Genomic DNA, 12,643 nt, shown 5'->3' on the forward strand with positions numbered 1-12,643 from the left:
TCTCGTTGGTGTATATTTTTATAATTATTATATTCAACCCTGTATACCTGGTCATCCTACTGGTGTAGCTCTCTTTCCCACGCCAATCCTTCTCACACCTCCAAACCAGGACCAGTGTTTTATAGTCCTGACCATAAGCCAGTTCCTTTCCATCTCTTTCCCTTTGCTCATGCAGTTTCTTTCTGGAATGCCCTGCCTTCCTATTCTGATTAACCAAGTGGTACGTACCCATCCTTTAACACCTAACCCAGGTCTCCATTCCCCAGGGAACAGATCTCCAGCACCACTCCAGCTCTGTTCGACTTCTCTCTTCTTCTTTCTGAATTCCTATAGGATCTAGAGCCACAGATTCAATTCCTAATTACACAGCTGTGTTTGGTGTTTTTAATTAGTTTTGTGTGTAATAGTCATCTCTTCTAGCTATGATAGAATCTCTATAACCATCAGGGACTTGCCTTTGACTACACTCCATAGGTCTTCTTGAAATGCTAGGGGCACAGTGGGTACTCACAAATGTGGATTAAATATTAATTCCAACCGTAGCCTTGTAAATATAAATCTACTCACCAGTTTTCTTTATACTTTTACTTTCCAAATGTAAAAAACATTTTTATTTAATAAGCTCATGGATTTAGCATTTACTGATTTATAAGAATTTGAACATCATTGGTTTTCTCTGTCACGTGAAAGGACAAAATACTCCTCTTAAATGCAAATAAATAATAAAGAAGTTAAACATCAAGAAATGTATTACTTCAGTAAAATTCTAAAAGGGATGTCATAACTGAGTTGTTTTTTTGTTAAATTGAGTGCTGTAGCAATAGATGTAAATAGATCCGAATTTAAATCTAACAGAAAATCTCAAAGTAAGTGAGAACACAAGATAGTGCTCTAATTTTGTGTTTTTCCATTCTAGCTCCTAACAAGGGAGGTAATAATTGGATTAGTGGGCCGTGAAGACTGTGTAAATAGGAGAGAAAAGCCCTCTGTGGAAACCTCACTTAGGGTCTGGGTGAGAGTTGTGACCCGATGCCTAGACTCCTTCTGCAGCTCCCCCTCGGGTCAGGTCGCAGATCTCTTGGAAATCAGTCACCTGACCTTTCTGGGTTTTTTTGGTGGGGGGGCTCCATTTGTTGCAGACCCATTTCACCGTACATGTTTCCCCTGCTGTCAGACAGTAGAGCATTCCTGTGAAACCTTCCGTAAGCCGAAATAACGTACAGCGAAGAAGTAATTATCATTGACTTATTGTGTTCCTGTTTCATGATTGAAACACTTAATTCACGTATAGTTTTACGCTCATCATTCCACCTGTACAAGCTCTCTTGGCTTTTCTGATACCTTAGGATCCGGCTAAAGGATGCGCAAAATAAATCAAGTTATAGCACAGGTGCTCACAGACACAGTTCAAAGCTGTGGCAGCTTGATGCTGAGATGCCGAGTGTGGTTCCCAGGAAAGGAGCTTGGCCGGACTACGCAAGCTGTTCCGAGTTGGCTCTGATTCCATAGGAGCTCACTGCACAAGCAACACTGAAGGCTATTTTTACAACAGCGAAAATCCTCTTTGGATTTCTTCCCATTACAGCAGAAACAGATAATATTAATGTAGGTCTTTTCCAAAAGTGAAGTAGCATAATGCAGCTTTTGAAAAGTGGGGTGGGATACCTATCCTAGGTTTTATGGGATGGCTTTCTCTTTTGAAAAGCTTAGAGTAAGTTTGAGTAATAAATATTATGGCTCGTATGGATGTATAGCAAGAAATAAGTGACCATTCGTTCAAAGAACTGAGGTCACTCATACCCTCTACTTTACAGTATACTGACTAATGTTTAATTACACACTTAAACTCTTTTACTCACATATTCTTTCAAAGAACTTTGAAAAACTCATTTTTAAATTGACATCCTAAGATATTTCGATGTTAGTTTCAATCTGTGTTTTTGTAAAAAGGAGGTAGAAAATATTGAATATTATATACAGATGAGGAATTGACCATAACTAGAATCATCATTTCATAATTTGTTATAGTTGTTAGGCATCTTTTTTAAAAAAATTATTTTATTATTGTTCAAGTACAGTTGTCTGCATTTTCCTCCCTCATGCCCCCTCCCCTGATTGCACCCCGCCTTGGTTTTGTCCATGTGTCCTTTACAGTTGTTCCTGCAAACCCTTCCCTCCTTTCCCCCCATTAAGTGGAACCTAATCAACAAAACAAGCAAGCAAAATATAACCAGAGACATTGAAAATAATGGGGGTTAAGCATCTTATAAACAAAAGCAGGCTGTCTCTGAAAGAATTGAATAAAATTTTAACATTTTGGTAGTCCTGGAAAATATTCCAGTTTCAGTTAAAAGAATCAAAACCTCCCTAACCCATAACCCTTTGAAAGTCCTGATTTCAGAACACTGCGATTCAGGCCCAAGTACCTTGTTTCTCATGGCAAATTTCACCTAAATTAGAACATGTATAAGACAGACGATAAGAACCATGATGGATTTAGTAACCAGTTTATAAATTTTGATGGCTTCTTAAAGTCTTTTCAACCCTCCAGTATGTACCAAGGTGGATTTCAGATGCTAACATGCGCAAAATCGGTCTTCACTTCGGACAAAAAAGTTTTAGAAAAGGTTCCATGGGAAAGTTGAGGAACTGGGGTTTTTTTCCCTCAAGTTGTCTGTGAATGTTTATTTCTTAGAAAGTCTTTGTTTGAGGTTTGAAGACTGCTGTGACAGGTATTTGAACAAGTAGCCAAGATAAACAGATGTGCCGGTCCCCTTGGCTTCACATGTACACAGTAAAGGGAGCCAGCTTGGTAAAGGTTGCTTGTAGCCTCTGGCATCATCTTTTTGATGGAGCGAGACACAGTTTTACATGCATCTTTATTGTAATATAAACTATTTCAAGTGGAAGAAAATAGCGTGCCTGAAAGTTAAATCTAATGAAGCATAAAATGTACTTTTGTAAATTGGAATTTTGGAATTATGAACTCAAAAATGTGCTTATAAAATAATTTGCTAGTTTAGTGAATTTTAACTCATTTCATTTTATAAAGTTATGAGGATTTTGGCAATTATATCTTAGGACTGTCATTTTAAAATAACATCATTTTTAAATGTGTACATTAATACAAAAAGTAGTGTGTTTTGTAAATAAAATTCAGTTTATTAGAAAATTTATTTTTACTACTGTGTGCTGTTATTGCAAAGACTTACTTCTACTGAGCATCTTTATAAATTAAAGTTTTCCTAAATGGATAGTTACAGTAAACAGAATATTTTATGTTATACTGTAGAATCAGAAATTACATGTTTACGTTGTGATAGCCTAGTTTTCTATTGTGTAACTTCATTTTTAGGATTTCTCTTTTGAGTTCCATACATTACCATGTCCGATATAATAGTGGTGATTTTGACAAAACGTTTTCATTGTTAATGTAAAATTCCAAATTTAAATTGTATATTACTGAAAGGAAGCCATTTAAATGACCAGTAAACTAAATCATTGTTTAAAAAACTGAGTAAAATGCGGTAGGGTTTTCTTCATTAGACATAAGCACTAGAACTTTGTTTCAATGCGTTCTTTTGAACCTCAGCCTGGCCTCGGAGGTGCCGGCCAAGATGCGGTTTCCTTGGCCTGCCACCCAGCACTCTGGTTTTGACTGAGCGTCCCGTGTGACCCTGAAGCACTCTAGAGCGTGGGAGCCTCTGCTCCACAGCAGCGTCACCTGGTCAGGGATGACCCATAATGCAGAGTATAAGTAATAAACAGTGATCCGGGAGACAGACCCTGGTCCTTTCTTATATCTTGATTATGATAGCTTGATTTAAATTCCGCTGTCCTGTCTTTGTAGCTGTGAAGTTTTATCCTCATTACTTTGCAAAGTACGAAGTATTTTTATCACTTATTACAAACTGCCCTGCAATTATATGCAGAGTATTTGTAAACTCTGTTTATCCTTTACCCAAATCACTGTAGAATTAGTGAATTAACTGCTGTAAATGATCTGTTTAGTAATTTTTAAGTAGAGCTCTCTAGTGATGTGCTAAATAAATTCATATATTTTAGTTTAATTCAATAAAATGGAACCAGCGCAACCTCTGGTTTCACACATGAAGTGATTCAAAATGATTGTGTCTGTTGTAATGGGGTCCTTGCACACTGCCATGGGATACCTAGCACATTTCTGCCTCACACTTTTCCTAAAATGAAAACGACCTTTAATCTCTTTCCACAAACCTCCATGCACTAAACTACGTGCCAACGGCATGAGATGCTCGTTCTGACTGCAGTGGGCCATACTCTTGCCTAGTACATCATTTGTGAATATAATAGTTGCCTATTACAATGCAACAGGTATGTAAATAACATGTATCAGTGATCTCTGTAAAATTGATTCCCTCTTTCCCTTTTCATTATAAGAGGAAACTTTATTTCAGAGTAGAAAGTGCATTGTCTGAACTCATCAACACCCTCTCTATCCCTCCCCTCCCCAATTTGTTGCAGACCAGGATGAAAGAGCAGCTGAGCTCAGCAGGGAGCAGAATGAGAAAACCATCCGGAGCACGCAGACTGCGCTCCGCAATTTCCGGGAGTTCCTCATCTCCAAGTATCCTTCCGAAACAAGAGAGATTTATGTCATCCCTTGTAAAGAGTTGGATGCCTACCTTGCCTCTTTCTTTGTGGATGCCAGGCAGAAGGATGGGTCCGAATATGAACCCAATAGCTTGGCCAATTACCAGTGTGGACTGGAACGGTACCTAAAAGAACACAGGTATGGCTACAGTATCACCAGGGATAAGGAATTCAAGCGTTCTCAAGAGGCCCTGAAACAGAAGCAGATTGAACTCCGCTGCAAAGGAAAAGGAAATAAACCCCACAAGTCCATGAAGCTCACCTTTGCTGATGAGCTCATTCTGCGGAAAAGGGGCTTGCTAAGCCGCTATAACCCTGAGGGTCTGCTCAACCTCGTCTGGCTCAACAACACAAAAGCTTTTGGGCACTGCACAGGCTTCCATGGATCTACCTTGAAGTGGGGTGATATCCGTCTCCGGGTAACAGAGACAGGGTTGGAGTACTTAGAGTGGATGGGTCAAGACACCGGTGACCTGAATGCCAAAACCAAGAGAGGGGGGACAGATTCCCGTGTGTATGCCACCCAGCATGCCCCACAGACGTGCCCCGTACAGGACTATAAGGAGTATGCCCAGCGGCGGCCTCCCGCCATGCGCTACGAGGATGCCCCTTTCTACTTGTCTATCAAGCCAGTCGTGAACTTGGCGGCTCTGCATTGGTACAACTGCCAGGCTCTGGGCAAGAACAAGCTGGCCAAGATGGTGAAGACCATGTGTGAGAAGGGCAACATCCCCGGCAGGAAAACCAACTTCAGCGTGTATCAGAGCTGCAGCACCTTGTCCGAGGCCCAGAGCAACCAGCTGGTGCTTATCTGTAACAATTTGAGCCAGCAGGCGGCCCAGTCAGTGGCGGGGCACTCCAGCAGCGGCAATTTCATCGTCTCTGCCTCCTACGACTCTTCCTCAGATACTGCATGACCAGGTGGCTTGAGCCTGACCCCAGTTTGGTTACTGTGTCCAGAGAAACTGTGATTATACACTGCTTCTCGTGCCCTTTCCCCTGCCCTCAGTGTTAACTTTATAAAAATATAAATCTATAATATATTTTTCTTTTTACAAATAAGCCGACGGAGATAGTTTAGTATTACTAACATAGTATTTATAGGCTTCCAACAAACGTACTTGTGGGTGAGTCAGTGTCATTACTGTTACAGACTTTTTCAAAACCGTAGTGATTCTCAGGCAACACAAACTAGAGAAGGAATTCTGTTTTTTAAAAAACTGTCCAAAAGGAAACTGAGTCGTGCTAGACGCTGTGTCCTCAACTCCCACTTTTTCTTCCCACAGCAATGCTCATTGCTAGTCTACTTAATAAATGCCTTTATTTTTTTAATTTTTAAAATTCTCTATTAATCAGGAGGCGATAACACTAACTTTACTGCTTACACACAATTACATTCAATCAGATCCAAAATATGAAAGTGTTGGCTGTAAGCTCGACTTCCAATTATTTATATACTCTTTTTTTTACTTAATTAGAATTTTAGCTCCTGCACCTCAATTTTTGCAAAGTATGAAAATTTAGGGGCTTAGCTAACATTTTTTTTCTTTGGGGGGAGGGAATAGAGGGAGGGAATAAGGTACTACACATTTTGGAACATAATTTTAAAATAATATGCAAAATCCATTTTTATGGCAAAAAAGACTGTTACATGACTTATTTTTACTATTGTGCTTGAACTTGGATAGAATTTTTTTGTTCCCTAAGAAATCAGTGTAAATGAAATTTGATGATCAGATTTAAAAGAATTTAAAACTACCAAAGCCTTGAAAATGTTCCCAAGCATTGGATTGTATATCAGGCATAAAGAGAAGGTAGAGAATGGGAAAATCTTACTAAACATCTAGAAGCACTAGTTAAGACAACAAAAAAACTCATTCTCTTCAAAGCTCAAATCCCTCTTGAATTATTTATTTATAAGCATTAAACTTCAGTATCTTTTCTCTAGGGGATTACTTGACTCTGTAGTGGAGATCAAAGGAAAATTGACACTCATTTTAGGTAACAGCATTTGTTACCAGAGTTAGCTGAATTCAAAGCATTCTTGCAAATGTGCAAAGTTCCTTCTATAGTAAATGTAAATGCATTTATCTGCATCATCCTACAATAATAATAATTTTGGTAAACAGCTCCTTGTGGTAGTTTTTCCAGGGTCTTTATTTGCAAGTCTTGAAGTCTGTGGTGAATTATTAGTTAACATACTTCAAAAATAAAATAAATTTAGACATTAGGGCCACAATAAAGCTGAGCTAGGTTCTCATCCTGTATAATCATTAATGCATAAAAAATCCAAATCTTAATTGCTTTGTTGGATCTGGGCATTCTGTTGGGGAGTATTTGTTCTTCAAGGAAACCTCATAATTCAGTTAGCTAGGAAGGTAGGTGTTGTATTATGTATTAATTTATTGTACCACCAGGACAAATTTCATTTTGATTTGCTTTACTAAAGCATCACATTAGCTGAACTTTCCCATGGCGAGGCAGCTAGGCAGCCCTTTCCAACACTAAATAATAAGCACATGAAGACCCTTTCCTCTGAGCTGTGTGACCTTTGAGTTGGCTTGGGAGTGGGAAGTCTGTCGCAGCCTTTGTGTGGTGGAATCGACTTCATTTCATGACTTTTCCTCCATAGAGAGGCATCCATAAACAAGAAGAAAGGGTGAAAGATATCTTATTTTTTTGTATTAATAATGATGATAAGCACCATTTTTGATCCAGTATGTGTTCCAGCACTGTGCCAAGTGACTTATATGCTTCAGTTATATAAGAAGTAATTCCTAATTGTATGAAAATTAAGAAATACAGATAAGCATAAACAAGACAAAATATATACACATTAGCTAGCCAAAAATAACCTCTGTTAACATTTTGGTATATATTTCTTCAGGCAGTTCAATATATACCTATGTATTTCTATGTGCATTATCTTTAATCCTTTCAATAACTTTGAAAGGAAGGTAAATTATCTTCGTTTTATGTTGAGATCAAGACAAATCAGTTAGATTATAGCTAAGGAAACGGTACTGTCTGTCATCTGACTCCAGAGTTCTTCTGTTTACCTTTCTTAGTTCCAACTCACAGTTTCCAGTGATTTGAGCCAGATGTGGGGGCAGTGTCTTCCCAGACCTCTGGGGTGCTGAGTTCTCTCTTATGGAGGCGCACTCTGTTCCCTGGTCCTCGCATTCATTTTGAACTGTGGTCCTCTTTCTCCCAGTTCTTTACGAAACATTCCTGTTCTGCTTATTTGGTAACTGGTCTTATAAGTGCATAGGACAGCCTACTGTAAAATAACTTTTTAAAATAAGGATATTTTTACATAGGGTACCTCTCATGTTTAAGAAAAGGCAGAAGCCTTATAAAGTGTTCTTTATAAAAGAACACAAAATGGGATTGTGCGTTTTATTTTTGCATTGATTTTTTTTAAAATTCTTGATATGTTTTAGATAGCAAAGTAAGTTTGTTACAAGGAAGAAGAGCAGTCAGTAAGCAATGAAAAACAGAACTAGGAAATTTTAAATTTCCATTTGTGTTTATTGAGGTATTAAACTTAAAATCTTGTTTTTATTCCCATTGCATTTTTATTTAGAAAAACACAAATGGAGAATGTGAATTATTTTTTATTTATTTTTGCTTTGGTAACCAAATAGGAACATTGCAACAGATTTGGAAAGCTGTTTTTGGAAGAATGCCTTGGTAGACATATAGCCAAATTAGTATCTGTTTGAGTTAAATTATGAAAAATTATCTGCAACTACCTCTAAATTTTGTGATTTTATATAAACAATACTGAGGACATACCACTGCCAGATGCCATTTTTATTATTTGTTATTGCAACTTAAGACAAATTATGTGCATACTGTGACAGTGGTAGACACCAAAGTCATATATGCGCTTCAGCAACAGTGCGACAGTTTAGCAGTATAGTACATGTGCTACCTTTCCAGACGATCCCGTGGTTCATATAGAAACACTAAAACTTTATTTGCCACATTTACACTTGAAGGTCAGTGCAATGTCATGTAAGGCAGTTTCCAGTGCCCCTCACATGACTCTGGAAGTTTTTTGCACTGTCTGTAACAAAAATGTCAAACCCATCTGTTCATTCGGATGACATAGCATAATTCAATCCTCTATATTCATTTAAGTGACTGGCTATTGAAAACCATAGACTGTAACAGGTTTTTTTTTAAGATTTTATTTATTTATTTTTAGAGGGTAAGGGAGGGAGAAAGAGAGGGAGATAAACATCAGTGTGTGGTTGCCTCTCATGCGACCCCCACAGGGGACCTGGCCTGCAACCCAGGCATGTGCCCTGACTGGGAATTGAACCGGTGACCCATTGGTTTGAAAGCTGGTGTTCAATCCACTGAGCCATACCAGCCAAGGCTGTAACAATTTTTAAAAAAGAAAAACATAATGTTTGAAGAGATTAGCGATATTCAGGATGTTAATCCAACAGACCCTATACTTAAGATTCCATTTGTTATCTTGGTTAGTAGGACTGGTTTGAATATGATTCATAAATATACATCAGCTATTTTAAATGTTTGTTATTTGATCATTGTTTTTCCCAATGTCAACTTTTCCCTATGCTAATGCACTCTTCCTTTTGTTAAATCACTTCCTGATCTACAAAGGCATAACATGAAAAGTTTCCAGCATAGATCAGGTCTCTTTGGTTTTTTAGTTAGGTCACTGTTAGCTGAAATCTTCCTTGCGCTCACTTGGCTGTGTCCTGCGACTTAGCTTCCAGTGGCTCAGTGAAATCCAATGACTTCACTGAAAGGACGTGTCCGGCCATAGCAACGAGAGTTGGAGCACCCAGTATCTGGACTCAGTGAGGGTACAAAGATGTAGAAATAGTCTCTGCTCTCAAAGAACTTAAAAAAGATACTGTAATAAAAGTTTCGTTTCGTTTTTTGAGAGCCCAGCAAAAAAACAACAACTCTATGCCGGTGCTGGTTTGCAGTTTCCCAAACTTTGTACTCGTGTTATTTAGCTGTTGGGGATGTTGATTCCCCATAGAATACATAATATTGATTTGAGCATTTTGTGGAGAATCTTCCACAGAGTCTGTTTTGAGATGATCGATGAGGCAGGGCTGTTTTCTACACCATCCATTTGTTCACACAGGTGCACACACGCATAGGGAAATGCAGGTTGTCCTCTCAGACTGTCATTTATTGAGTTCACACAGTGTGCCATAGTGCTAACTGCCCCTATGAGTTGTTTCTCTTAATTCTCACCGCAGTCCCATGAGAGTACACATGGTCATCTCCCATCTCTGAGATGAGGAAGTCCAGAGAAGTCAGATGGGTTGCCCACACTGTCGTTAATACTTAAGAACATCAGGATCTGAAACTAGATCCTTTTCTGTCCTTTGCGGCTGTAGCTTCTTGTTCACAAAGTGGTTTGCTGTGCTTCTGTAGACCCTCCAAGGTAGTAAGTTATCCATGAAATCCCTGGTGTGATAAAATTCTCAATATTCATTCAGCTCTGAATGCGCGCAGTGCCATCACTAGCACTGTGTGCTAGACATTGCTTAGGCTCCGCCACCGTAGCTTTGTGAGATGGGACGCTTGGGAGAGTTTGTTTGCCCTGGTCACTGGGAGAGAGTGAAAATTTGTGTCACTCTTGAAAGAACATTGTATCGTGAAGAGGGGTGTGTACATGCACAAGTGATTTTAGCTTTAGAAGCGATTATTTGTTTTTATCCCAAGTAAACCAGAAACCCAGTTTCAAGAAAGTTCCTTATAATTCAGACGAGGAATGGGGAGGTTGTGGACAGAGAGAGCACCTCTCAGGCCCAGAAGTGACATTGCCCTTCACCAGACAGTGAGGACTGGGGGACAGGCTCCCAGGGAGTTTGGTCTTACCTATGAGTTTGGTGCTAGCAAATGCACACTATTTAGTAAAATGTTTTGTTCACATTTTGTTTTTGTTTTTTAATCAATTGTGATTCTATAACAGAATTTGTGGGGCATACTAGCCTCACAATTCTCAGAGTTAGAGATTAACCCTGAAACCGTTGTCATGTTTTGTCATTTGGCTTTCTCTACTGTTTCATGTATTAGACACCAACACTTCTGATTTTCACCAGCCTTTTTCAGACTGGTTTTCTTTGTCTACAGCAAGGATGTATTTTAGTTTTCATTTATCGGGCCAAAATAAAGCTGTAATACCTAGCATCTATAAATAAGAACTCCCTACCATATAATGAAGTAAATAAATTTCCAGACATAGGAGGAATATCATGGGGCATGTGTGATCATTTATTGCAGTAAAATAAATTTAAAGTGTTCAATTGTGAAAAAGTTGTTATAAGTACTGATGAATTAACAAGTTCTCAGTCACTTTAACATATTTTTAAATAGACACGATACACCTGCATATTCAGCATATGATGTGGTGCAAATAGTTGCAATACTTATTAAGAAACCCCATTGGCAACAACGTCCTCATTCGTCTTTTGTTGTTTTTTTTTTTCTTAATGCATAATATTCAAACATGGCTTCTCCCCACTAAGATCTGGCAGAGATGATATGACTGCATAGCATTCTCTAAGGCAAAGTAATGAAACCAGGATGGTTGTTAAGAGATCCTTGCCATACATAGAGCGTACTGGGGTAAAGAAATACACTCACTACATGTGTCATCCTGTCGGCGTTTGGAGTATTTCTAATGATACAAAAACAGAAAAGAGGGGCGATATTGGTGAACTGCCAACAATTCCAATTTCACTTTTCTGAACAGAGAAAGGTAATCAAAATATCTTGCCGCCTATCCTGTTTGTAAGTTCACTAATTGGGTCTGCCAAAGCTGAGGCTCTGCCAAGACCTGGTGTGGTATTGAAGATTACATTATTTTTTAAAGATAGCATTTTAATACATTTAAATTGAGGTTTTATGTAAACCATGACCTAGTTTTATTAGGCTCAGAGTACTGATTAGATCAGTGTGCTAAGCTAATCAGAAAATGAGTTAGGCCAGAGTATTAGAAACATCTGAACTAATCCGGCCCTCCTCTTACAGGAGGGGGAAATGGCCCCAGAGACACTAGAGGAATGCCCAGGTGCACACGCCTGGTTAGAGTCAGAGCCAAGAGTAGAACTCAGGGGAACCCAGGCATCCGGGCTTCCAGTCTGTAACTCGAGTTTAGGGGAGAAAAACAACCTCAGGTTTTCACTGAGCTAGAAGGGATATCGTCATTTTCAAAATTAGGAAGAATTTTAAGCTTAATCAAGTTTCTGTTAGAGGGACATTCAAGCTGCCAGTTTTCAAATATGCTTTTTTTTTCTGCCATGTGTATTTTCACTTTTCATTGTGTAGTGTTACATCTTGATTTTAGCAACAACTTTGGAAAATTGATGGGATGATCTCCAAATGTAATCGTTTACCTTTTTATTTTAATGAATATCTCTTACCCTACCCCATTTATATTTAATTCTTATTTATGGAAGGGAAGCAAACTACAGTTTTCAGTGATATGAATTCAGTAATTAGTATAATCTATAATGATTATAAACTAAAAAGTAACTTCTCAAAAATTGCAGCATTCATTTGTATATCCAGCTGTGTAGCATCCATATCATTGCTTTAGAATGCGGTTTGCAGTGCCCTGCTTCTCGTCTGTGAAAGGTTTTAAAAACCGTCCTAAAGGTTTGGGACAGATCTTCAGTCAAAATGATCACATTTCTATCAACATAATTAGAATGTTTCTGAAGTGAATTTATTTTAGAGACAGGAAAGGGGAAGAAAATGGGAACTAGGAAAGAGACCTACGCATAGCAGGACGATGTAGAAATACAAAATATTTGTAAATTCTCATACTAGCCTGCTTACTCCTCTAACAGGGAATTCAAGCATAAATACAAAAACATTCTACAAAATTTTATTTTACAATTTATAGTTACTAAATCCTAGTTGAAGGGAAAAGATGAAATTCTAGGTTGTTAAAGTACAACGAAACTTTGCCTTTTGAATGCAGTGTTGAATTTTGCTTAGACTTCTA

General features: G+C 38.3%; 1 protein-coding gene across 3 annotated transcripts in view; it reads left to right on the plus strand.

Annotated features, from left to right (window-relative positions):
• Nucleotides 1-12,643, plus strand: part of KIAA1958 (KIAA1958 ortholog) — a 107,720-nt gene that overhangs the window by 67,466 nt on the left and 27,611 nt on the right. The window contains exon 3 of one of the 3 annotated variants that reach the window (XM_028517788.2): nucleotides 4,504-4,587. The exons of 1 other annotated variant lie outside the window; for it this stretch is intronic. In XM_028517788.2, coding sequence (XP_028373589.1) covers nucleotides 4,504-4,587 — 84 coding nt within the window. Of the gene's footprint in view, nucleotides 1-4,503; nucleotides 5,554-12,643 lie in introns of all 3 variants that reach the window. One more of the 3 variants, XM_028517787.2, reaches the window with a different exon arrangement.

Source organism: Phyllostomus discolor, chromosome 3 (assembly GCF_004126475.2).
Source record: "Phyllostomus discolor isolate MPI-MPIP mPhyDis1 chromosome 3, mPhyDis1.pri.v3, whole genome shotgun sequence".
NCBI classification, from domain to species: domain Eukaryota; kingdom Metazoa; phylum Chordata; class Mammalia; order Chiroptera; family Phyllostomidae; genus Phyllostomus; species Phyllostomus discolor.